Source organism: Littorina saxatilis, unplaced genomic scaffold, assembly GCF_037325665.1.
Source record: "Littorina saxatilis isolate snail1 unplaced genomic scaffold, US_GU_Lsax_2.0 scaffold_815, whole genome shotgun sequence".
NCBI classification, from domain to species: domain Eukaryota; kingdom Metazoa; phylum Mollusca; class Gastropoda; order Littorinimorpha; family Littorinidae; genus Littorina; species Littorina saxatilis.
In genome coordinates this window covers 14,113-41,388 of record NW_027127886.1, presented here as the reverse complement: position 1 = coordinate 41,388, position 27,276 = coordinate 14,113, and the positions used below count along the sequence as shown (strand labels likewise).

Genomic DNA, 27,276 nt, shown 5'->3' with positions numbered 1-27,276 from the left:
GGTACCTCCCATAAAGAACGAAAAAGCACAATCTCGCTCAACAGTATGTCATGGGTACATGTGCACTCATCCTTTGCAGATTTAAAATTGATTGCATCGTATTCTTCATCACATTCTGAATCTAAAAATATATACATATGTCATGTTTACTCTTAAAATGTGATCACAATTAACGAAAATAGTCTTACGATTAAAATTTAAGAAATCGATCCAAACATGATTTCATCTTATTCTTTATCATTTCCTGATTCCAAAAACATATAGATATGATAGGTTGTATTCAAAACAAGCTCAGAAAGTTAACAAGAATACAGAAAAGCGCGCTTTCCTGCTTGGCACAATACGCTACCGCGCTAATCTGGCGTGTCAATATCACTACGTTTTGCACGTGGGAGGTGAGCGATTTCCTTCACGCGGGGATTGACGAAGCTGTACTGTCTTGGTGAAAAAATACAGTGCGTGAAGTTTCATCCCGTGAGTTCGACAGCTTGACTAAATGTAGTAATTTCGCCTTACGCGACTTGTTTTTACATCCAGCCCTCGCCCATGAGAGGGACTAATCTAATGATAATGCGTTTTTACATTTAGTCAAGCTTTGACTAAATGTTTCAACATAGAGCGGGAATCGAGACGAGGGTTGTGGTGTGTGTGTGTGTGTGTGTGACTGTGTGTGTGTGTGTGTGTGTGTGTGTGTGTGTGTGTGTGTGTGTGTGTGTGTGTGTGTGTGTGTGTGTGTGTGCGTGTGCGTGTGTGTGTGTAGAGCGATTCAGAGTAAACTACTGGACCGATCTTTATGAAAATTTATATGAGAGTTTCTGGATATATCCCCGGAAGTTTTGTTTCATTTTTTGGATAAATGTCTTTGATGACGTCATATACGGCTTTTTGTAAAAAGTTGAGGCGGCACTGTCACACCCTCATTTTTGAATCAAAATGATTGAAATTTTGGCAAAGCAATCTTCGACAAAGGCCGGACTTCGGTATTGCATTTCAGCGTGGGGGCTTAAAAAGTAATTAATGACTTTGGTCATTAAAAATCTGAACATTGTAATTAAAATTATTTTTTGATAAAACGATCCAATATTACGTTCACCGTATTCTTCATCATTTTCTGATTCCAAAAACATATAAATATGATATGTTTTGATTAAAAACACGCTCAGAAAGTTAAAACGAAGAGAGGTACAGAAAAGCGTGCTACTGCTATGCAGCACAGCGAAACCACTACCGCACTGAACAGGCTCGTCAATTTCACGAGCGGCGGACTGCGGTCATTGTGAAAAAATACAATTCGTTCAGTTTTATTCTGTGAGTTCCACAGCTTGACTAAATGTAGTAATTTCGCCTTACGCGACTTGTTCAAATGTTAACATATCAATCAAAGAATTAATAAAAACAAACAAACGAACAAACGATTAACAAACTAAACAAACAAACAAGTCGCGTAAGGCGAAAATACAACATTTAGTCAAGCTGTCGAACTAACAGAATGAAACTGAACTCACTGCATTTAGTCAAGCTGTCGAACTAACAGAATGAAACTGAACTCACTGCATTTAGTCAAGCTGTCGAACTAACAGAATGAAACTGAACTCACTACATTTAGTCAAGCTGTCGAACTAACAGAATGAAACTGAACTCACTGCATTTAGTCAAGCTGTCGAACTAACAGAATGAAACTGAACTCACTGCATTTAGTCAAGCTGTCGAACTAACAGAATGAAACTGAACTCACTGCATTTAATCAAGCTGTCGAACTAACAGAATGAAACTGAACTCACTACATTTAGTCAAGCTGTCGAACTAACAGAATGAAACTGAACTCACTACATTTAGTCAAGCTGTCGAACTAACAGAATGAAACTGAACTCACTGCATTTAGTCAAGCTGTCAAACTAACAGAATGAAACTGAACTCACTACATTTAGTCAAGCTGTCGAACTAACAGAATGAAACTGAACTCACTACATTTAGTCAAGCTGTCGAACTAACAGAATGAAACTGAACTCACTACATTTAGTCAAGCTGTCGAACTAACAGAATGAAACTGAACTCACTGCATTTAGTCAAGCTGTCGAACTAACAGAATGAAACTGAACTCACTACATTTAGTCAAGCTGTCGAACTAACAGAATGAAACTGAACTCACTACATTTAGTCAAGCTGTCGAACTAACAGAATGAAACTGAACTCACTACATTTAGTCAAGCTGTCGAACTAACAGAATGAAACTGAACTCACTGCATTTAGTCAAGCTGTCGAACTAACAGAATGAAACTGAACTCACTGCATTTAGTCAAGCTGTCGAACTAACAGAATGAAACTGAACTCACTGCATTTTATTTCTCTCACCAAGACCGTCAGTCATCAGTCCACCGTTCGTGCCAAAGGCAGTGAAATTGACTAGCCAGAATAGCGCGGTAGTGGTTGCGCTGAGCAGGATAGTACGCTTTTCTGTATCTTTGTTCTTTTTAACTTTCTGAACTTGTTTATAATTCAAATATATCATATGTATATATATGTTTGACCACTTGCTGAATACAACTATTTGGTGAGGGACTGCTTGCTGAAGGCCAGGGGGTGTTGTTGTGGGGGACGACTGGCTGAATTGAATAGTCTAGTGAGGGATTGCTTGCTGAATAAAATAATGTAGTGAAAGATTGCTTACTGAATACAAACAAATCACGTGAAAGCCAGACACAAAGGGGACTGTCCAGCAGCCTGTCTGTACGACACAAAGTCAATCAATCAATGAGGCTTATATCGCGCATATTCCGTGGGTACAGTTCTAGGCGCTCTGCAGTGATGCCGTGTGAGATGAAATTTTATACGGCCAGTAGATTGCAGCCATTTCGGCGCATATTTACCTTTCACGGCCTATTATTCCAAGTCACACGGGTATAGGTAGACAATTATTAACTGTGCCTAAGCAATTTTGCCAGGAAAGACCCTTTTGTCAATCGTGGGATCTTTAACGTGCACACCCAATGTAGTGTACACGGGGGGAGGGTTCGGACACCGAAGAGAGTCTGCACACAAAGTTGACTCTGAAATAAATTTCCGCCGAACCTGGGATCGAACTCACGCTGACAGCGGCCAACTGAATACAAATCCAGCGCGCTACCAACTGAGCTATATCCCCGCCCTGGAAAGTCACTGCTATAGACACATAGTCACTTACAACATTATTTTATTCAGCAAGCAGCCTTTCCAAACATTATTTTATTCAGCAAGCGATTATTCCCATCATTATTTTATTAAGTAAGCTGGCTTTCATTAGATTATTTTATTCAGTAAGTGGTCTTTCACAAGAAAAAACAAGTTGCGTAAGGCGATAATACAACATTTAGTCAAGTAGCTGTCGAACTCACAGAATGAAACTGAACGCAATGCAACGCAGCAAGACCGTATACTCGTAGCATCGTCAGTCCACCGCGCACGGCAAAGGCAGTGAAATTGACAGGAAGAGCGGGGTAGTACTTGCGCTGAGAAGGATAGCACGCTTTTCTGTACCTCTCTTTGTTTTAACTTTCTGAGCGTGTTTTTAATCCAAACATATCATATCTATATGTTTTTGGAATCAGGAACCAACAAGGAATAAGATGAAAGTGTTTTTAAATTGATTTCAAAAATTTAATTTTGATAATAATTTTTATATATTTAATTTTCAGAGCTTGTTTTTAATCCAAATATAACATATTTATATGTTTTTGGAATCAGCAAATGATGGAGAATAAGATGAACGTAAATTTGGATCGTTTTAGAAAAAAATTAATTTTAATTACAATTTTCAGATTTTTAATGACCAAAGTCATTAATTAATTTTTAAGCCACCAAGCTGAAATGCAATACCAAAGTCCGGGCTTTGTCGAAGACTACTTGACCAAAATTTCAACCAATTTGGTTGAAAAATGAGAGCGTGACAGTGCCGCCTCAACTTTCACGAAAAGCCGGATATGACGTCATCAAAGACATTTATCCAAAAAAAGGAAAAAAACGTTCGGGGATATCATACCCAGGAACTCTCATGTCAAATTTCATAAAGATCGGTATAGTAGTTTGGTCTGAATCGCTCTACACGCACGCACACACGCACGCACACACGCACACACACACATACACCACGACCCTCGTTTCGATTCCCCCTCGATGTTAAAACATTTAGTCAAAACTTGACTAAATGTAAAAAGAGAAGAAAAAAAAATAAAAAAAATAAAAAAAATATGTATATGTTTTTGGAATCAGGAACCGACAAGGAATAACATGAACATGTTTTAAATGGATTCTGGAAATTTAATATTTATCATAATTTTCATATATTTAATTTTCAGAGCTGGTTCTTAATTCCAATATGTTAAGCCTCCAAGCTGAAATGCAATACCAAAGTCCGGCCTTCGTCGAAGATTGCTTGGCCAAAATTTCATTCCATTTGATTGAAAAATGAGGGCGTGACAGTGTGGCCTCAACTTTCACAAAATGCCGGATATGACGTCATCCAAGACATTTATCCCAAAAGAATAAAAACAATATCATACTCAGGAACTCTCATGTAAAGTTGTATGAAGATCGGTCGAGTAGTTTTCTCTAAAACGCTCTACACATACACACACACACACACACACATACACCACAACCTTCGTTTCGATTCCCCATCTATGTTAAAACATTTAGTCAAAACTTGACAACATGTAACCACAAAAAAAGGAACAACCTTAAACAGTATATGAAAAAAAATGTTTGAACTGCAGCAGGCTTGAGCTAAACCCCACACTTGTATTATTTGGATAAGATGGCATAACAAACACTGATGAAGGCTTTGATTGTATTTTATTGCAAGCCAATTTTTTTATACAAATATAGAATAAAGGCACCCGTTTAATGAACCAAAAGAAGAGATGGTTCTACCAAAAAATAGATGCTTTCACCAAAAGAAAAGATGGCTTGAGTGACAAAGAATTAAAGTACCAAAAAAAATTTTGAAGCGCCAAAAGAATTGCTGTCTGAACAAAAAAATAAAATAAACTGGCAAAAGCAAATATACTCAGGCAAAAGAAAATATAATCAGGCAAAAGATTGACTACTTCAGGCAAAAGAAAATATAGTTTCAACAAAAGAAATGGATAGTCATTCTCCAACACAGTAAAACACAGTGTGAGTGATGGTAATTGTTTTGACCCACTGATTTCGCTTAAGCAGAGGTGATTTGTGATTACAAATTCAGCTGAATCAAGCAAGGACACACCGAGATTACCAAAGCACCACATCGCACACTGAAAATGTGGACAACAGCGTTTCAGTGGGCAACGTCACCATCTGAGTCGCTGAAGACTGGGAACACGATCTTCGTGGGATCTTCAACCCTGGAAAAGGAGCTCAAGACTGCCATCCGAGAGACCGAAGAAAAGGTTGAATCATCGTCCTGGGCTGACTTCGAGGAGTATGCCACATGTCGGAGGTCGGTGTGGAAGATTACGATCGACGAAAACAATCAGTTTATCTGCAACTGTCCGGAGTTCCTCAAATGCTATGTGTGTCATCATTCCATGGGCATGGAGATTCGTCTGGAGGTGACCAACCCCCCTGCCCAGGCCAAGACCATCCCAATCGGCCAGAAGCAAAGCTGTCGAGACCAGCGCTTATCAGGCAGTGAACACACTGATCTTGACTGCTCTGTACACCGATTTTATGATTATGATTATGATGTGGAGTGACACTATTTTGTCTCTGAAAGTACACTAAACTTTATATTTTTTGTTGACAGTAGCTATTTTGTTGTTGAAATAATTTGTTTTTTTGTTGAGAATTCTTTTGCAAGTCTCATTTCTTTTTTTGGTAGAATCAATTGGTTTTTTGCTAGAAGCATCTATTTTGTGGGTGGAAACATCCGATTTTTTGTTGGAATATCTTTTGCTAGCTGTTATATTGTGAATTAAAATGTTCATCAGACAGATGACATTCTAGAAGAAGGGGGATGTTATATTGTGTACTATGTCACTATTGTATTGTGTACTACGTCACAAATATGTTGTGTACAACGTGACTATGTTGGGAGAGTGCTTCCCCTTTGGTCTGGACAGCTTGGACAGTAAAGACGTGTTTCGAACCTACTCCAGTTTCAAGCATGTGTGTATGAATGCATACGTATCAACACACACCCATGCAGACAAGAAACACAACATGGTGTCAGAAGTCGGCGCTGTCTAACTAACCAAGAGAGGCAACAGAGCATGCAGTCTGCCAAAAAGCATCAAGACTTATGCTAGAGCGAGCCGGGGGCAACAGACGACACTCCAGCAGACGACGCACGTGGAAAACAAGATGGCGCAACAGCCACAGGCGCCGGGACAACAACGTCCGAAAGGATTCACCTCCAGCATACCAACCCCAACAAAACTACCAACTGGAGCGGGCAGAAAGGAATGGGAGCGTTTCCGAAGAACTTTCTCCAACTACTCCAAGGCTACCAGGTTGGAAAATGAAGCTAACGAACTGAAAACTGCGGTATTTCTAGCATGTATGGGGGAGGATAATGCTGAACTGTTAGAGGGGTTTGATTTCGCAGACGGCGAAGACAAAGAAAACCTGACACATGTGATACAGAAATACGAACAATTTTTTGTGGGGGAGACAAATGAAGTGTATGAAGCTTTCATATTTCACCATAGAAATCAAGATGATGATGAAAACATTGATTCGTATGTACAATCTTTGAGAAAATTAGCAAAGACATGTGGTTTTGGTGACCAAGAAGACAGGATGTTGAGGGATAAAATGGTTCTGGGGATAAAGGATGTTAGGTCAAGGGAAAAACTGCTAGAGGTCAGAGGTCTTACTCTAAAGCTAGCAGTAGAAATGTGCAAAGCAGCAGAAGCAGCACAAATCCAAACAAAAGACATAGCAAATCCCAAACAAGAACAAGAAGCTACAGTGCACAAAGTGAGCCAGCACAAAGGTCACAGTCACAAAGAAAAAGCATCCCGTCAAACAAATCATAAATGCATAAAATGTGGCAAAACACATGAAAAACGTAACTGTCCGGCGTTTGGCAAAACATGTTACAAATGCGGATACAAAAATCATTTTGCAACACATTGCAAGAGCAAGAAAAAGGTACATGCCATGCAGGAACATGACACAGATACAGAAGAAGAAGAAGATCTGTACGTAAGTGCTCTGTCAAGCACTAAAGTAAAAGACAATGAGCTGTTTGTCACAACAGATGTAAAGGGGGTCACAGTCAAATTTAAGGTTGACACGGGGGCACAGGCCAATGTCATGCCCAAAACTGTTTTCAAACGAATGAAAAACAAAACAACCCTCAAAGACACAAAAACAAAACTCACAAGTTTTACGGGAAACAAACTCAAAGTTTGTGGAAAGTGTACTCTTCCAGTGATGGGAGAAGAACTGACTTTCTTTGTTGTAGACACAGATCAACATGCCATTTTGGGACTTGATTCCACCACAAAACTGAACATAATCAAAATTATGACTGTCAACACAGACATGGTGGACAAAGAATACGCAGATGTATTCAAAGATCTAGGGTGTCTGGACAAACCACATAAAATCCAACTTGATCCAACAGTCAAACCTCTCATTCAACCTCCGAGAAAGGTTCCGTTTGCACTCAAAGATAAAATCAAGGCAGAACTTGATAGGATGGAACAGGTAGGGGTTATTGAAAAACAAGAAGGTCCAACAGAATGGGTTAGCAGTATGGTCGTGGTAGAGAAACCAGATAAAAGCCTGAGAATCTGCATGGATCCAAAAGATCTAAACGTTGCGGTGAGACGTGAGCATTTCGCTCTGCCTACCGTAGACGAAGTAACATCGCAGCTTCAAGGAGCTGAAGTTTTCACAAAGCTAGACGCACAAAGTGGATTTTGGCAAATACCACTAGACGAAGAAAGCTCAAAACTTTGCTGCATGCAAACACCGTTCGGGCGGTATGTCTTCAAAAGACTGCCGATGGGTCTTGCTAGTGCTAGTGAGGTGTTTCACATAACAATCAAACAGATGTTCAGCGACATTCCGAGAGTCGACAATTGGATCGATGACATTCTCATTTGGGGTCACAATCAAAAAGAGCACGATGAAGCACTAAAAGCAACACTCAAAAGAGCAAAAGACTGCAACTTGACACTCAAAAAGAAAAAAATGTGAATTTGCACAACCGGAGATCAAGTATGTAGGTCACATCATTGGCAAACAGGGTATCAAACCAGATCCAGATAAGATCAAAGCGATACAAGACATGCCAAAACCTGAGTCAAAGAAAGAACTGCAAAGACTACTGGGTATGAGCAACTACCTAGCCAAGTTCTACCCAAACATGACAAATACAACAGCACCACTCAGAAAGCTGTTACTGAAAAATGTAGAGTGGCACTGGGAACATGAACATGACAAAGCACTCATGGAACTCAAGAAACAGTTAACTTGTTCACCAGTTCTCGCACACTACAATCCAAACAAACCTGTCAAAATCACCACAGACTCATCATCTGTAGGGATAGGTTGCGCACTTATACAGGATGATAAACCAGTAGCGTATGCTTCAAAAGCACTTACACAAACTGAGCAAAACTATGCACAAATTGAAAAAGAAACACTAGCCATTGTGTTTGCCTGTGAGAAGTTCCATCAATACATATATGGAAAACAGTGCGAGGTTGAAACAGACCACAAACCAATAGAAAACATCTGGAGGAAAACATTAAACCAATGTCCTCCAAGGATACAAAGACTCATGTTAAGACTACAGAGATATGACCTGATCATAAAATACAAACCTGGGAAAGAGATGTACATTGCAGATACACTGTCAAGAGCAACACCCAAAATGCAAAGACAAACATCTCAGGAAGAAGAGATTCTGAATGTACATTGCAATCATTTCATGCAAAATATTCCAGTCTCGCAAGACAAACTTGAGGAAATCAAGAAAGAAACACTAGAAGACACTGAGATGAACCAACTCAGAAAGCAAATCCTCAAAGGATGGCCGGCAAACAAACATGAAGTAGACAAAGACATTAAACAGTACTTTCAATACAATGAAGAACTGAGCACGATTGATGGTTTGATCTTCAAAGCAGACAAAATCATCATTCCAAAAACAATGAGGAAAGAGATGCTCAAAAGAACACATGAAGGTCATCTGGGCATGGAAAAATGCAAAAACCGAGCAAGGCAGATAATGTTCTGGCCCGGTATGTCAAAACAGATAGAAGAAATTGTTTCAAAGTGCAGTACATGCATCACACACAGAAACAAACAACAAAAGGAACCACTGATCAATCATGATATTCCAAATGCACCGTGGCAAAAAGTAGGCACAGACTTATTCCACTGGAATGGTCATGATTACTTGCTCGTAGCTGACTACTACTCGAAATTTCCAGAGATAGCTCTACTCACAGACATAAAGAGCAAGACAGTCATTTCACACATGAAATCTATCTTTGCCAGACATGGCATTCCACAAGAGGTAGTTTCAGACAATGGGACACAGTACACCAGTGAGGAATTCAAAACATTCTCAAAACAGTGGGAATTCAAACATACAACATCCAGTCCCACCTATCCAAAAGCAAATGGTTTTGCAGAAAGAATGGTACAAACCATGAAGAATCTTCTGACAAAAACACATGAGAGTGGAGAAGATTTGTATTTAGCAATGCTGAACTACAGGTCTACACCAGTCAACAACACAATGCCATCACCAGCAGAATTGTTGACAAACAGAAAGTTCAGAACAAGACTCACTCTCAGAATGAAACCAAAGAAAAACAAAATCATGAGAGAAATGAAAAGACAACAAGAAAAATCAAAACAACAGTATGACAAACATGCAAAATCACTTCCAGATTTGCACACACAAGAGGAAGTATACATGAGAAACAAAGAGGACAAAATATGGGTGCCTGCAACAGTGCAGAAAAAAGCACAAACACCAAGATCATACATTGTTCAAACAGACACAGGTACATACAGAAGAAATAGAAGTGACTTACTCAAAGTCAACACAAAGTCAAACCAAGACACACCAATTGAAAACACAGGTGAACAAACAGATGCAGATTCAAATCAAAACAAACCTGACAGTCTGCACAGTTCACAAAACAATGAAAATGAAACTCTGGCAAAAAACATAGTGTCACCAACAACCAAAACATCAGAAACAGAAACACAGGCACATGAAAAAAGCCCTAGGATTCAAACACCAAAAACAACTAGAAGTGGAAGAGTGGTGAAAATGCCAGTAAGAATGAGGGATTTTTTCATGTGATTTGTAAATGAAGGAAAGAATGAAGAAATGTTTTTGTCAAATGAAAATTTGTCGAGGTGATTGATGTATGAATGACTGTATTATTCAGGAAAATATGTACCAGAAAGGATATATATATTTTGTTTATTTGAATTGTCTTTTGTGACATAGAATGTGGAGTAAGGGGAATATGTGTTACTTGGAACAGTGACACATGTGTGTAACATATGCAACTGGAGAAGTGTTGAAAAGTGACGCAAAACAGCGCAAAACAGCGTGGAAGGACTTTTTAGTTATAAGTGAACAATGAGGACATTTGTGACACAAATCGTGAGAAGAGAAAGACACTTTTAGACAGTTGTGACGCGCAACAGAATTCAAGGACTTCAAATATTTGTGTGAAAGGAAAAAATTGTTGTTTTGAATTATTGAAAATAGTTGAATGGATGTTGAATGGATGTTGCATAAAAATGTTAATCAAACAATTAACATTTTAAAACAAGGAGGATTTTATACTGTGAATTATGATGTTAATCAGAAAGATAACATTATAGAAGGAGGGGGATGTTATATTGTGAATTAAAATGTTCATCAGACAGATGACATTCTAGAAGAAGGGGGATGTTATATTGTGTACTATTTCACTATTGTATTGTGTACTACGTCACAAATATGTTGTGTACAACGTGACTGTTGGGAGAGTGCTTCCCCTTTGGTCTGGACAGCTTGGACAGTAAAGACGTGTTTCGAACCTACTCCAGTTTCAAGCATGTGTGTATGAATGCATACGTATCAACACACACCCATGCAGACAAAAAACACAACACTAACTAAGCAATTCTTTTGGTGAAAGCATCTATTCTTTTGGTGATTTAATTTATTGCCTAGAATAAATAAAGTAAAGCTAACTTTGAAATTTTTTTTACAGTGGATATGTAAATCAATCTTGTATGTGCAGGCCAGCTCCTTTAGAAAATGTTCAATGTTGGCTTTATTTTATTTATTCTACATTTGTAAACAAACAATTTCTTTCTTTATTTGGTGTTTAACGTCGTTTTCAACCACGAAGGTTATATCGCGACGAGGGAAAGGGGGGAGATGGGATCGGGGAAAGGGGAGGGGGGGGAGATGGGATAGAGCCACTTGTTAATTGTTTCTTGTTCACAAAAGCACTAATAAAAAAATTGCTCCAGGCAGGTTTCACAATCTTCAATCACAGACTTCCTTTTTTTTCAACAAAATCAATCTTGACAGAGATCTTTGAAATAGTGTTTTTATTAAAGCCTTACATCCTCCTGGATGGAATCAAGACAAAAACTTGTATGGAGACGCATTCTTGTCGACATAATGTGATAGCTTGTTACAGTACTCTATCAAACAAAGGGATAGACGTAAACAGAATTGGGTAACGATTTATTCAAAGAATATTGTCCAGAGGCTTTAATAAATTAAGCAATAACAATGCAAGCAAAATATCATTTCCGAGCTCAGTGAAAAAAGCAGTAAATAAGGACTAATTATGGGAATTCCGTTCTTCTGAACTGCTATTTCGCTGTGATGCACGTCATGAGCATACCTTCAAAAGTAACAATGTTAATTGCACTCCATTTCTCACTTTAAAAAAAAAGTAGAATCATTGACCAATAGAAAAAAACGAGTTTGGAATTTTTTTTGCATATTCTTGGGGAATAAATACCTGAAAATGTAACCCTACCCTCTAAATGGTGACATCATGACAGCGAAAAAAAATATACAGAACAAGTCATGTGAAGCGATAATAAAACATTAAGTTGGTTTGAAACTAAAAGATCAACATTGGAATCAGGGACGAGTCATTAACAATGCTAGTGAGATTTGGCTAGCCGAAACCAGAAGACCGAGACGGGTTGCCTCCGCGAAGCATATGAACAAAACGGGCGATTTTTCTCATTTGAGCAGATTTTCACACTAAGCATGACATATCTGTTTATACATTGGGATCCAGGAAATCCAAAGGATACAATGCAATAACTTTTGAATCTGTAATCAAAAGTGTTATTGTTATTTGCAATTTTTAGAATGTTATGTACCAAATTTTATAATACATTTCATAACTTGACGAAATGTAAAACAAGTCGCGTAAAGCGATATAAAAACATGTAGTCAATCTATAGGCATCAAATTGAAGGATAAAGTTAAAAAAAAAAACAGTCCGATCGGCGAGACTAAATTCAGATAGTCTCGGCTAACCATACCCGAAAACCGTCACGGATCACACTCATCTCCGCGAAGCATACTCAACCTGTTTTCTTTAATTCTGAACGCGTTTTTAAAGTAAACATAAGATATGTATATATATATTTTAAATCAGGAGAAGATAAGAAGTACAATGCAGTAGTGTTTGAATCTGTAATGAAATATTCGTTTTTGATGACAATTTTAATGAGCGAACTAATTCACTTATTTTCAAGCTACCTGGCTCAAATGCAATATCAAAGTCCCGACTTAATCAAAGATTACTTAACAGGTCCGCCTCAACTATCACAAAAACGGAAATGACGTCATCAAAGACTGTGGCAGAGTACCTTAACGCAGTCCTAGTATATCCAGGGGCCCGCAACGCAGCACAACACATGACCCCACTGGGAGAATGCAAGCTTCCAGTACAAAGGACCAAACACTTCCTACATACTGCCTGAACAAAATCCTTACAAACACTGACCACATTCTACACAAGAACCACTTAACAAGGGCCAAAGGAGAAACAGAATCCGTTAGTCGCCTCATACGACATGCGGGGTGCAGAGAAATAAGGATGTGGAAAAGAAGACTTTTGGTAAGTGAAATAAAGGTGATGGATCCAGTCAGGTAGAAATAAGACAACAAGAAAAGAATTGGAAAACTGCAGGGAATAGTAGGGAGAGTTTTCTTGGAAGGAAATATAGGTGAAAGGACTGGTAAGGCAGAAATAAGACAAAAGAAGAGAAGAAACAGAACCGTTAGTCGCCTCTTACGACATGCTGGGTAGCATCGGGTAAATTCTTTCTAGTCCCAACCAATATGGGACTCCCCCTAACCCGCGGGTGGTAACAAACAATTTGGCCTGCAATAAAATACAATCTAAACCTTCATCAGTGTTTGTTATGAATAAGAAGAAAGAATAAGAATACTTTATTATCTCAGAGAAATTCAGGGGTGGTACATAACAATAATACAAACAAGACATTGATTTTACATTAAACATATATCACTATATAACATGGGCATCTTTAAGTTTAAAGCACTGCGCTTACATATTCTCGCACACCTACGCGTATAACGAACTATGGCTAAACATCATTGCAAAATGCCGTCTTGTCCAAATAATACAAGTGTGGGGTTTAACTCAAGCCTGCTGCAGTTCTGCTAATTCGTTGATAATGGAGGTCTTTTGGGTTTTTTACCGGACATGCACATTATACTTCATCGTTGAGAAGACACGTGATTGTATTTATAACAAAGTATGAAATGAATAATCATGTCCAAGAAGAAGACAACAAGAACACTCCATCAAGTTATAACGATTATCTTGAATAAAGCGTTGGATTAGTGGGATAAAATCAACTTACCTGTGCGTCACTCAGGTTGTCACGTGAGGTCGTGTGGTCACGTGAGATACTGTTGTCACGTGAGGCCCTGTTGTCACGTAAGGTACTTCGTCTGAAAAGGCTAAGGACTACACACACACACACATACACACACACACACACACACACACACACAGAAAGAGATGGGAGAGTTTTGTTATTCTAGTTGATTGATACACTTTTCTGGATCATGCAGGTTACTTTCCAATAACAAGAAATCCAGGCCAATTGCTGATCAAGTTAAAAGCCCACTATCAAACGGGTCATTTTGAATATTGAATATAAAAAAGAGTTGGCACACCAAAGGAACCATTTTTTAAGCGAACTGGACCTTCGGCCATTCAAAAGACATTCGTTGTTCTGTTCCTTAGCTTTTGCTCAAACATGCTTCGTAGCTTTGCTAATTAATTACAATAATTTAATTTTATGAGCGGTTTTCTACGCCAACCCTGCTGTGTCGGGAGCCCCGATTCCGTTTATCTTCATATCTTATTCAGTTCTTTCTGGCACACATTCGTCTAAGCAGATAAGAACATTTAGATTCAGGAAATCAAAGTTATGATCTAGCAAATGTGCTTTATTGGGCTATAACGCAAGACACAGCGTAAACCAACACTATTCATTGGAGAATATATACAGACTCAAAAGACCACCCAACAAAGCATTTAGATTTGAACAATTAAACGCTAAGACACACATGATATAGCATCGTGTGAGTTCTTATCTATTCGAACCCATACTAAAAACTGTAGCTGATTTGGTCTCTTCTCAGGCTCAAACAATCAAAACCAGTGCGCGATGGAATATTTGTCACGTGACCCGTGAAAAAGGAATCTTCAATCGGAAAAACGTTTCATGTCTATGGTAACATTCAGGGCATTCATACGAAATGACATCAATATTCTTGCTTTGGTTGAGATACGAAAATTGGTGTAATATCTAAGGTATTTTGAGCTTGCAACTGCTAAAATAAAAGCTTACCATGAGTGAGAAAATGTAAACCCGCTGAAGGTCTTTGGGGAAGCAAGATGGCGGCATTGAGAGTGTACACCCAGTCCATTGCGTCTGCTCTGTCGTAAGCTGTGAACACGAAGTCTCGCCTCTGCATATGGATGGTGAAACTGGTGTCGCCGTGATGGACGCTCTGAAGAAATAAACACATTCAGCATGCAGTGCATGGACACAGTATAACAATTGTGCATGAAAGTAACTGGAATGTCCCGTAGCGCAATAAGTCAAAATAGATCATTACACTAAACTGACAGAACATTTACAAAATCAGAACCAGCATTGACCTTTACGGGTTCAAGAAAGCCGGCCCGGGTGGTGACACGGGGTGGGACATGGATACCGTCTCTGGGTCTGCACAAACAGTTAACCCGTGTCCAACCCGGTGTAACAGGCCATTTTGACACATAGTCAGTTTTGACTGGGAGGTCATTTTGAACTAGCCTATTTTGACCCCCCCCACCCCTAGTCAGTTTTGACCTCCCCTTTCAAACTTCAAGAAAAAGTACTTTTGGGCCTTTTAAACTATTTGTTGGAAAAATGAGGGTTTTTTTAAAATAATTTATTTTATGAAAGTTTCGACGCTTCCCTTCAAACTTCAAGAATAAGTAGGGCCTACACTAGGACCTTTTAAAACGAAATATACGCTTATATGTATGCATCTATGCATCTCCTCAAGTTTGGGGGCGGGGGGGGGGGGAGGGAGGGGGGGTCATTTTTGGCTAGCCCAGAATAACCTCCCGGTCAAAATCAGCTAGCCCAGAATGACCCCCCCCCCCCGGTCAAAACTGACTAGGCCAGTCAGTTTTGACCTCCCATTCAAACTTCAAGAATAAGTACTTTTGGAACCCCCAGCGGGTTAGGGGGAAGAATTTACCCGATGCTCCCCAGCATGTCGTAAGAGGCGACTAACGGATTCTGTTTCTCCTTTTACCCTTGTTAAGTGTTTCTTGTATAGAATATAGTCAATGTTTGTAAAGATTTTAGTCAAGCAGTATGTAAGAAATGTTAAGTCCTTTGTACTGGAAACTTGCATTCTCCCAGTAAGGTCATATATTGTACTAACCGGCACGGTTGGCCAAGTGGTAAGGCGTCCGCCCCGTGATCGGGAGGTCGTGGGTTCGAACCCCGGCCGGGTCATACCTAAGACTTTAAAATTGGCAATCTAGTGGCTGCTCCGCCTGGCGTCTGGTATTATGGGGTTAGTGCTAGGACTGGTTGGTCCGGTGTCAGAATAATGTGACTGGGTGAGACATGAAGCCTGTGCTGCGACTTCTGTCTTGTGTGTGGCGCACGTTATATGTCAAAGCAGCACCGCCCTGATATGGCCCTTCGTGGTCGGCTGGGCGTTAAACAAACAAAACAAAACAAATATATTGTACTACGTTGCAAGCCCCTGGAGCAATTTTTTGATTAGTGCTTTTGTGAACAAGAAACAATTAACAAGTGGCTCTATCCCATCTCCCCCCTTTCCCCTATCCCATCTCCCCCCTTTCCCCGTCGCGATATAACCTTGAACGGTTGAAAACGACGTTAAACACCAAATAAAGAAAGAAAGTACTTTAGGACCTTTTAAAACGAAATATATGAATATGTGCACACTATTTGTTGGAAACATGATAAGGTAAGGAACCCCATGGAAATTAAACCAAACATTGTTGATAGGTGTGTTTTGGGGTTTTGACACTATGACACACTTTGATCTATGTTCTTTCAGTTATATTCATTATTTTCAAATCGCCATAACTTTCGTTTAAAACCACTTTGGAAGATGATTCAAGTATCAAGTCTGGGCTCCCAGTCAAAATAGGCTAGGCCGGTCAGTTTTGACCTCCCCTTAAAACTTCAAGAATAAGTATTTTAGGACCTTTTAAAACAAAATATATGTATGTGTGCACAATATTTGTTGGAAAAATGATTTAAAAAAAAAGAATTTAAAAAAGACTTTAAAATTTTCTAATGATAGAGAGCGGGCCGACATGATGGAGAGGGGGCCGACATGATAGAGAGGGGGCCGACATGATGGAGAGGGGGCCGACATGATAGAGAGGGGGCCGACATGATAGAGAGGGGGCCGACATGATGGAGAGGTGGCCGACATGATGGAGAGGGGGCCGACATGATAGAGAGGGGGCCGACATGATGGAGAGGGGGCCGACATGATAGAGAGAGGGCCGACATGATGGAGAGGGGGCCGACATGATAGAGAGGGGGCCGACATGATAGAGAGGGGGCCGACATGATGGAGAGAGGGCCGACATGATAGAGAGAGGGCCGACATGATGGAGAGGGGGCCGACATGATAGAGAGGACCGACATGATAGAGAGAGGGCCGACATGATGGGGAGGGGGCCGACATGATAGAGATCGGGCCGACATGATGTGGAGGGGGCCAATATTATAGAGAAGGGGCTGACATGATGGAGAGAGGGCCAACATAATAGAGAGAAGGCAGATGTGATAGACAGGGGGCCAACATGATCTGGAGGGGGCCAACATGATGGAGAGTGGGCCGACATAATGGAGAGTGGGCCGACATAATGGAGAGGGAGCCGACATGACAGAGATTTTCATTTCATTTTTCATTTCATTTTTCCATTTTCATTACTTTATTGTCCCATCGCTGGGAAATTCGGGTCGCTTCCTCCCAGTGGAAAGCTAGCAGCAACGGAGTCGCGCTACCCAAGTGTCTGCGTGTTTAGGTGTATTCAGCCACCTGCACTTATGGCAGAATGACCAAGGTCTTTTACGTGCCATTGTGATGACACGGGGGTGGGACATGGCTTCCGTCTCTGGGTCTGCACATAAAGTTGACCCGTGTCCGTCCCGGCCCGAATTCGAACCTGCGACCTTCCGATCACAAGTCCAGTGCTCTACCAACTGAGCTACCGAGATGGAGCCGACATGATGGAGAGGGGGCCGATCTGATGGAGAGGGGGCCAACATGATGGAGAGTGGGCCGACATAATGGAGAGGGAGCCAACATGATGGAGAGGGAGCCGACATGATAGAGAGGGGGCCGACATGATGGAGAGGGGGCCGAAATGATGGAGAGGGAGCCGACATGATGGAGAGGAGGCCAATCTGATGGAGAGGGGGCCGACATGATAGAGAGGGAGCCGACATAATGGAGAGGGAGCCGATATGATGGAGATGGAGCCAACATCATAGAGAGGGGGCCGACATGATGGAGAAATGGCCGACATGATGTGGAGGGGGCCGACATGATAGATTGTGTGCCGATTTTGATCGGGGTGATGCATAGATGCATACATATATGCGTATATTTTGTTTTAAGAGGTCCTAGTGTACTTATTCTTAAAGTTTGAAGGGAAGGGTCGAAACTGTTTCTTTTTTTGGAAATTTTAAAGTGTTTTTTGTGTGTGTGAAATATCATTTTCCAACAAAAATTGTACACATTTACATTCATATCGGTTTAAAAGTCTTAAAGGAGTTATTCCTGAAGTTTGAAGGGGGGGTCAAAACTGACTGGCCTAGTCAGTTTTGACCGGGGGTTATTCTGGGCTACCTGATTTTGACCCCCCCCCCCCCCCCTCAAACAATAGATATACGTAGTTGTATACATATATGCATAAATATTGTTTCTAAAGGTCTTAATGTACTCATTCTTGAAGTTTGAAGGGGGTAAAAATTGACTAGGGGGGGGGGGAGGGTCAAAACTGACCAGCCCAGAATGACCTCCCGGTCAAAATAGGCAGCTACACCGGGCCGGATTCTCATCCGAGACCTTAAGTCACGCAAAACTTATGTTTTCAAACCATACTGAGAAAGAGAGAGAGAGAGAGAGAGAGAGAGAGAGAGAGAGAGAGAGAGAGAGAGAGAGAGACAGACAGAGAGACAGAGACAGAGAGACTCTGGGCTTGCCGTGACTGACTGTCTTTGTAACCGATGCCAAGACGTTGCCAACACAAATGAAGAGACTGGACAGAGAGAGAGATAGATTGATTCATTGATTGATTGAATTTTATTTTTCGAGGGTAAAAGAATAAGCAATGCATACATGCTTTTGTTCATTCGGCCGTCGCCCATTGAGGGTAACTCGATTAATAACAATAAGAAATAGAAGTTAAGTTAACTGCAATACAATTTACATAATCAACATGTCAAACAATTAAAAAACCCATTTCAATATGCATTATGAATATCAAGTAATGATGAAATATTATCAAATATTTTTTAATTAAGAGAAACATCCTGTAGAGTTCTTTGAATGATGTTTCACTGACTTGCGTTTTAATTATATCAGGAATGGAGTTCCACAACAGTGCGCCAGAATAAGAAAGACTTGACTTTAAGAGAGATTGCTTGATTGATTGATTAAACTTTATTACAGAAGGATGGAGATTTTAGGCGTTGCCTAGTCTTACAATCTGTCCTTGCTAACTAACATGAATACAAAACAGAACATGAAAACATTATAAGAGCAAAAAAGGTTGACGGCAAAAATAATCGTACATATGATAATAAATGGCATTTAAAGGCAAAGAAAAAGTTATAGTATTTGATACTATTAAATACAATAACAGCAATAGAAATATGAAAATAGAAATAATGGTAATGATGATGATGTCATAAAAAACAAACATCAACAATAATAATAATGATAATGAGAGAGAGAGAGAGAGAGAGAGAGACAGAGAGACAGACAGACAGACAGACAGACAGACAGACAGAGACAGAGAGAGAGACAGAGACAGAGACAGAGAGACAGAGAGAGAGAGATGCTCCAGAAAATCTACTCGCTAGCCAAAACGCATTGACAGGAGCATGTAATCTCTAAAAATCGGTAGTTCCCAGCTTCTGCACTTTGCTTTGCCCCACACCCATGCTTCGTAATAAAGGTCCCAGTACATGTCTTTCTTCGACGTCAAGTGTTACGCTGAGACGTCAAGTGTTACATTGAGACGCGCATTTGTTTTTTTCCCTGGCTGGGCGTGTACACGCGAGTAAAGCTAATATCTCAAGACTGACTAACGTTGGGAACCACCGTGTGGCAAGCTACTCACCAAACTTGACCTCAATTGACCCCGGAGTACCAGAGACACAAGTCTAGCTCAATTGACCCCAGAGTACCAGAGACACAAGTCTAATCCGTAGACAAACAGAGAAACAAGCAGAGAAATAAATAGAGTGAAACCTAAAAGCCACGGCTTAAAAAGTCCAGTTTAAAAAGGTATGTCAAGAACGCAATACCATTCTCTTTCAACAAATCATTCTTTGGTTTGTACTCGCCCGCTGGAATCATAATTATCAGACAAGCTGCCAACCCTTCCCCCCCTCCCCCCTCCCCCTCCCCGAAAAAACCCAACGCCAACCACCGACATGATCAATAACTCCAGACCCGATAACTGAATTACTTCTTTTTTTGGTGTACAGTAACTTCAGCTTACGCACGAGCAGTCCCTAAGTGGAAATGTGTATGTTAAATGGTCTGACGTTTGTGCTCTGTCGACAAAATTTCCGAATTTCGAGATCGACTAAACAACGTGAGGTCTCTATATATCTCTGTCTGTCTGTCTGTCTGTCTGTCCCTCTCCCTCTTTATCTCGCTCTCTCACTCTCTCTCGCTCTCTCTCTCTCTCTCTCTCTCTCTCTCTCTCTCCTCATATTATCTTTACTTTCTAACAACGGTAACAACTTTCATATTTTTGACTTTACGGAATCTCGACTATCAAACATCATACCTGATTCAGATATTTCAATTTCAGGTTATAATACATTACGAAGAGATTCTACAAAACACTTAGAAACTGGCTTGTTAGTTTATATTAACGAATCAATAATTTACAAGCGTCTTCAACATCTTGAAACACCTGGTGTAGAATGCATTTGGTTAGAAATAGGATTAAAAAGATCAGCACCAATCATTGTTGGTTTTTGCTACCGAAATCCAGCAGAAAAGGTTCACTGGTATGATGAATTCATGGATATGATGGATACAGTTTCAAATGAATCAAAAGAAATAATTCTTCTAGGAGATTTTAATATTGATCTTCTGAAACAAAATAAAACTTGGTTGGACACTATTAATCTATTAAATATACATCAAATGATCCAAAATCCAACTAGAGTTACTCCCAATTCTAAAACACTCATTGATCATATTTATGTTTCTGAAAAACGTCATATCAAAGAAACATATGTACCCTTTTTTTCTGCCAGTGACCACTTTCCCATTTGTATCACTTGGTCTCGTAAAGGGGTTAAAATTCCAAAGGTTGGTCACAAAACTATTACATATCGTTCATTCTCTCATTTCAGTGAAAGTGCATTTCTTTCTGATCTCAAAAATAGCCCACTTTCAGATATTTACAATTTTACAAATCCTATTTTCATTATCATTTACAACAAACATGCACCACTGAAAACACATCGAGTAAAGCAGACAGAAAAACCCAAATGGATCGACCAAGACATAGAAAATGCTGCAAATTACCGTGACTTCTTAAAAAAAACATGGTACCCACGAAGAGTACACAAAACAAAGAAATAAAGTAAATTCCTTGAAACGAAAACGAAAACGTAAACAACAATATTTTCAACATCTCATTACATCTAAACAAGATTCAAAATCTATTTGGAAAGCAATTAACCAACTCACAAACAAAGAAACTTCAACAAAATCTTCCCAAATAATTGACATTTCTGCAGATACACTCAATGACCATTTCTCAAAAATTGCTGATAAAGTAATTTCTTGTGATCGGACACAGTCAAATAATTTAGAACATTTAAAGGAATACTGCAATTCAAAACAGATACATTTTCAGCATACACTGCCACCAATGACTATACTGGATGTTTACTCTCATCTTCAGCATCTAAAACAAACCGGAACACGTGACATAGATGGTCTGGATGCAAAAATTATAAAAATGGCAGCTCCAATTATCACAGATACATTGACATTTATCTATAACCTTTGTATTGACAAAAGCTATTTTCCTAAACAATTCAAACAGGCTAAAGTGATTCCTCTCTTTAAATCAGGAGATACTACAAATCCTTCAAATTATAGACCAATATCAATTCTATCAATCCTTTCGAAGCCTCTTGAAAAACATATCAATAAACACATCCTTTCTCACTTTGAGAACAATAAATTGATCCATGATAATCAATCAGGTTTTAGGCAAAAACACTCATGTCAAACAGCGCTTATTAGTTTAGTAGACCAATGGCTGACAAACATAAATAATAATCAGTTCTGTGCTGCTCTATTTGTTGACTTTGCTAAAGCTTTTGACCTAATTGACCATAAACTCCTTATCAAAAAGCTTGAGATTTATGGAATTGCAACAGATTCCATAAACATTTTAACATCTTTCCTGTCAAACAGACAGCAAAGTACTTATCTGAAACAATCATACTCTTGTAAGCAAACAGTAAGTGTTGGAGTACCACAAGGTTCTATTCTTGGTCCATTACTATTTTCTATATATATAAACGACCTACCTCTATTTGTAAAATGCATGTGTGAACTATTTGCAGATGATACTACAATTCATTCTAGTCACCAATATCTTATAAAACTAGCAAATATCCTCCAAGAAAACATTGATCGATTACTTGAATGGTCAGAACTAAACCATATGTCACTGAATCCAAATAAAACTAAATGCATGCTACTTACCACGAGGCAAAAAAGACAAAATCTAACATCTGGATTTCCGACATTGCTAATACGAACTCGAGATGTTTCTTTCTTTCTTTCTTTATTTGGTGTTTAACGTCGTTTTCAACCACGAAGGTTATATCGCGACGAACTCAAGATGTGACCGAAGTTGATAGCCATAAAGTCTTGGGAATAACTATTGGCAATAACCTGTCTTGGTCAAAACATGTAGATACACTTTGCAAAAACACATCCAAAAAACATTTCAGTTATCAAAAATCAAACACTTTCTAGACCTTCGTACAAGAAAACTGTTTTTTCAGGCACATATTCAGTCAGCTATTGACTATGCTTCCACAGTGTGGGACTCTGCAAGTGCAAATACTTTGAAACACTTGGGCAGTTTACATAGACGAGCTGTTAAATTAACTCTTTCCATGACTGATTATAAACGATTGCAAATTCTTCCTATCAAAGATAGATTTGCATATAACAAAGGTGTGATGATGTATAGAAGTATGTCAGGGAATGCACCTACACTCATTGCCTCAAATTTCAAAATAAATCATTATAGAAAATGTAACAAATTAATTACCCCAACTCCAAGAATTGACCTGTACAAGTCGAGTCTATCATATTCTGGAGCAATTATGTGGAACGCCATTCCAAATATAATTAAATTACGAATTCATGAAACATCATTCAAGGAATATTACATGCTGTTTCTTTTACAAAACTTATAAGAAATATTATCAAGCAGCTGGCAAAATATAACTGTACTCTCTGATTATATTGAAAAACATGATTATATATTCATGAAGGATTATTATAATTTATTTTTATTTTTTTATACAAACACTTATTTCTCTGTTATATATAATTTTCAAGCATTGCTAAAAAATATTTAAACTTAAATAATAATTTATTTTATTTAAACTATAAATTAATAATTTATTTTATTTAAACTATAGTTAAACTTATCTTTTATTTCTTCTTGTTTGTTACCCCTCAATGGGCGAGGGCCGGATGAAAACAAGCATGTTAATTTCAATTCAATTCAATTCAATTCCCTCTCTCTGTGAATTCTACCGTCGATCACTTTACATGTGTAACCTCAATTAACATGTTGCATGTTTCGCTTTTGATTTGTATGTTGCTTACTTTGTCATTTTGTTGTTTGTGTTTATTTGCTTGTTTGCTTACTTGTCGATTGTTTGCTAGTTTGTTTAATTTGTCATGTTGTTTTACTTGTTTATCATTTATTAGACATTTGTATTAGAAGTAAGGACCGGTTGTAAGAAAAGGCGTCGCCTTAAACCTCTATCCTTGAAAAATAAAGTTCCATCATCATCATCATCTCTCTCTCTCTCTATCTATCTCTCTCTCTCTCTCTCTCTCTCTCTCCCCCTCTCTCTCTCTCTCCCCCTCTCTCTCTCTCTCTATCGTGTGCCCACCACCTCACTCACCGCGACCCGAGCGTGCTGAAGAGACAGACTGCGCTTGATGGTGGTCTTGGAGTCTTCTTCATACATCACCAGCACTGCGCCGTGCAGCACACAGTACCTCCTCTTGTACCTCTGTCCACACACACACACACACACACACACACACACACACACACACACACACACACACACACACACACACACACACACACACACTAACAAACAAACAAATATCAATATAACAAATAGAGTTAAAGGCACAGTAAGCCTCCCGTAAACCATCACTGAGCTCCCCGAGCCCCTACTTCCACTTAAACGCTCACCGAACGGGAACATCCTGGCTGCTTTCTGTCGAGCGTGAGAAATGTTCAAAGAATTTATTTTCGTGGACTTGCTCCTCTACAACAATGGCGCCTCGTTTTGGTGCTGGACGGCTGTTATGAATATTCAATACCGGAAATCACGCCCGGACAGTAAGCCTCCCGTAAACCATCACAGATACTGTCAGGCTTTTACACACAGTACAAACACCCTTCCATTTGAACGCTCACCAAACGGGAACATCCTAGGTGCCCTACGTAAAGAGCGAGCAATTTTTAAAGAATTAATTTTGCAGATTGTCTCGAACACTTTTTGGACCCATCCTGAACTCAGGTCAAAAATGAGTTACTTCCCTTCGGGTCTCATTCTATCGATGTAAACTGGCGATAGCCGTGGATCGATGATTATCAGAATGTTTTTGGACCGTGGTGCGTTTTTGTGCTAGACCTAACTTTTAAAATCTAAATAATAAATTGACAGCTTGTTACACAAACATTCTTTAATCATAAAAGAATTCTTTTTTCATCAAGACAAGATCAGTACAATTCGAAGTTGTGAAAGTTTGAAAAAAGAAAAGCCCGGAAGCAGGGTCGTAGCAGACGACGGTTTATGCATATCGCCGTTCCTCTCAACAGTCAAAAGCCATCACTAGAGTTCTTGTGAACCACAGCCGTTTGTTTCGTGCATAAAAACGTGCTAATGTAGATAAGCTCACATCGAGTCGCCTTCAAATGTCTAACTGACGACTACATTGTGAACAAGTCGCGTAAGGCGAAATTACTACATTTAGTCAAGCTGTGGAACTAACAGAATGAAATTGAACGCACTGCATTTTTTCACAATGACTGTAGTCCGCCGCTCGTACAAAAAGGCGAGCCTGTTTAGCGCGGTAGCGGTTGCGCTGTGCTGCATAGCACGCCTTTTCTGTACCTCTCTTCGCTTTAACTTTCTGAGCGTGTTTTTAATCCAAACATATCATATCTATATGTTTTTGGAATCAGGAACCGACAAGGAATAAGATGAACTTGTTTTTAAATCGATTTCGGAAATTTTATTTTAATCATAATTTTTATATTTTTAATTTTCAGAGCTTGTTTTTAATCCGAATATAACATATTTATATGTTTTTGGAATCAGAAAATGATAAAGAATAACTTTACTTTACTGCCTTTCACGCCTGGTGGCGTGTAGGGCAGCGCTGTTTCTGTAACTCACTCGGTTTTACCAGTTGGAGTTGTTGGCCCTAAGCTGAACCCCCAACCTGGAGGACCAGGGTACACATTTTAGTCTGGCCTCTACCTCACGCGGATCTGTTCGGCATGGTTGGACCTACCAGGGACACGAGGTCCCCGCCGACATAGCTCCGGAGGTTGTCAAGGCGCACAAGCCCCCACACCACGATCAAGGTAAGTGCACCAGGTGGGGGTATGAAGAATAAGATGAACATAAATTTGGATCATTTTATAAAGGATAATGTTAATTACAATTTTCAGATTATTAATGACCGAAGTCATTAATTAATTTCTAAGCCTCCAAGCTGAAATGCAATACCAAAGTCCGGCCTTCGTCGAAGATTGCTTGGCCAACATTTCAATCAATTTCATTAAAAAATGAGAGTGTGACAGTGCCGCCTCAACTTTTTATAAAAAGCCGGATATGACGTCATCAAAGACATTTATCGAAAAACTGAAAAAAAGTCTGGGGATATCATACCCAGGAACTCTTATGAAAATATTCATAAAGATCGGTCCAGTAGTTTACTCTGAATCGCTCTACACACACACACACAGACACACACACAGACACACACACAGACACACATACACCACGACCCTCGTCTCGATTCCCCCCTCAATGTTAAAACATTTAGTCAAAACTTGACTAAATGTAAAAAGTAGGTTAAATGCAGTCTTCTGACTATTCGTTTGATTTACATGCCTTTTTTATAATCACCTGATGGAAAACCGGCACGGTTGGCCTAGTGGTAAGGCGTCTGCCCCGTGATCGGGAGGTCGTGGGTTTGAACCCCGTCCGGGTCATACCTAAGACTTTAAAATTGGCAATCTAGTGGCTGCTCCGCCTGGCGTCTGGCATTATGGGGTTAGTGCTAGGACTGGTTGCTCCGGTGTCAGAATAATGTGACTGGGTGAGACATGAAGCCTGTACTGCGACTTCTGTCTTGTGTGTGGCGCACGTTAAATGTCAAAGCAGCACCGCCCTGATATGGCCCTTCGTGGTCGGCTGGGCGAGTCATGAATTGTATGCTGTTACTGTAGCAGTGTTATAGTGCGCCAGACTGGCCCCGTATTCTTGAACAAGCTGCAACTCATATACTGGCCTGTAAAACCACTTACGCTCGATAAGTCCGCTGAGCGTTATTTATGAAACCCCTTGAGGACTTACCGGGGTGTCTCCGAGCTGTGAATTTAGGGGAGCCCTCCCCCTCATCTAAAGTCGCTACCTGTCAGTAACTTCACCAACGCTGTCCATGTCACTCTTTTCATACGTTATTCAAACCGTCAATTCTGAATAAATCTTGTTCAAATATATTGTTTTTAGGTTTATGTCCCTAACACAATGGTCGCGAAAGATTTCAACGGATGCTCGATCATACCGGCTTTGAGGAGAAAGCGTGCTAGCGTCTTCTTTAATGCATTACAGTGTCTAGAAATTATCTGATACCGTGGTCTAACGGTTATCGCATTTGCCCCCACACAGACACACATACACCACGACCCTCGTCTCGATACTCCCTCTATGTTAAAACATTTAGTCAAAGCTTGACTAAATGTAATAATGAAAAATATAAACATTTCTCCCCCTGTTTTTACATAGAGGGGGAATCGAGACGAGGGTCGTGGTGTATGTGTGTGTATGTGTGTGTGTGTGTGTGTGTGTGTGTGTGTGTGTCTGTGTGTGTGTGTATGTGTGTGTGTGTGTAGAGCGATTCCGAGTAAACTACTGGGCCGATCTTTATGAAATTTTACA

At 39.7% G+C, this 27,276-nt stretch overlaps 1 protein-coding gene across 1 annotated transcript in view; it reads right to left on the bottom strand.

The window, feature by feature from the left end:
• The window catches only part of LOC138956236 (uncharacterized), a 57,712-nt gene that overhangs the window by 16,466 nt on the left and 13,970 nt on the right, over nucleotides 1–27,276 (bottom strand). The window contains exons 4-6 of the mRNA XM_070327647.1: nucleotides 23,989–24,099; nucleotides 14,860–15,022; nucleotides 13,861–13,967 (exon numbers count right to left, since the gene is read on the bottom strand). Of these exons, the coding sequence (XP_070183748.1) occupies nucleotides 13,861–13,967; nucleotides 14,860–15,022; nucleotides 23,989–24,099 (381 nt within the window). The remainder of the gene's footprint in view (nucleotides 1–13,860; nucleotides 13,968–14,859; nucleotides 15,023–23,988; nucleotides 24,100–27,276) is intronic.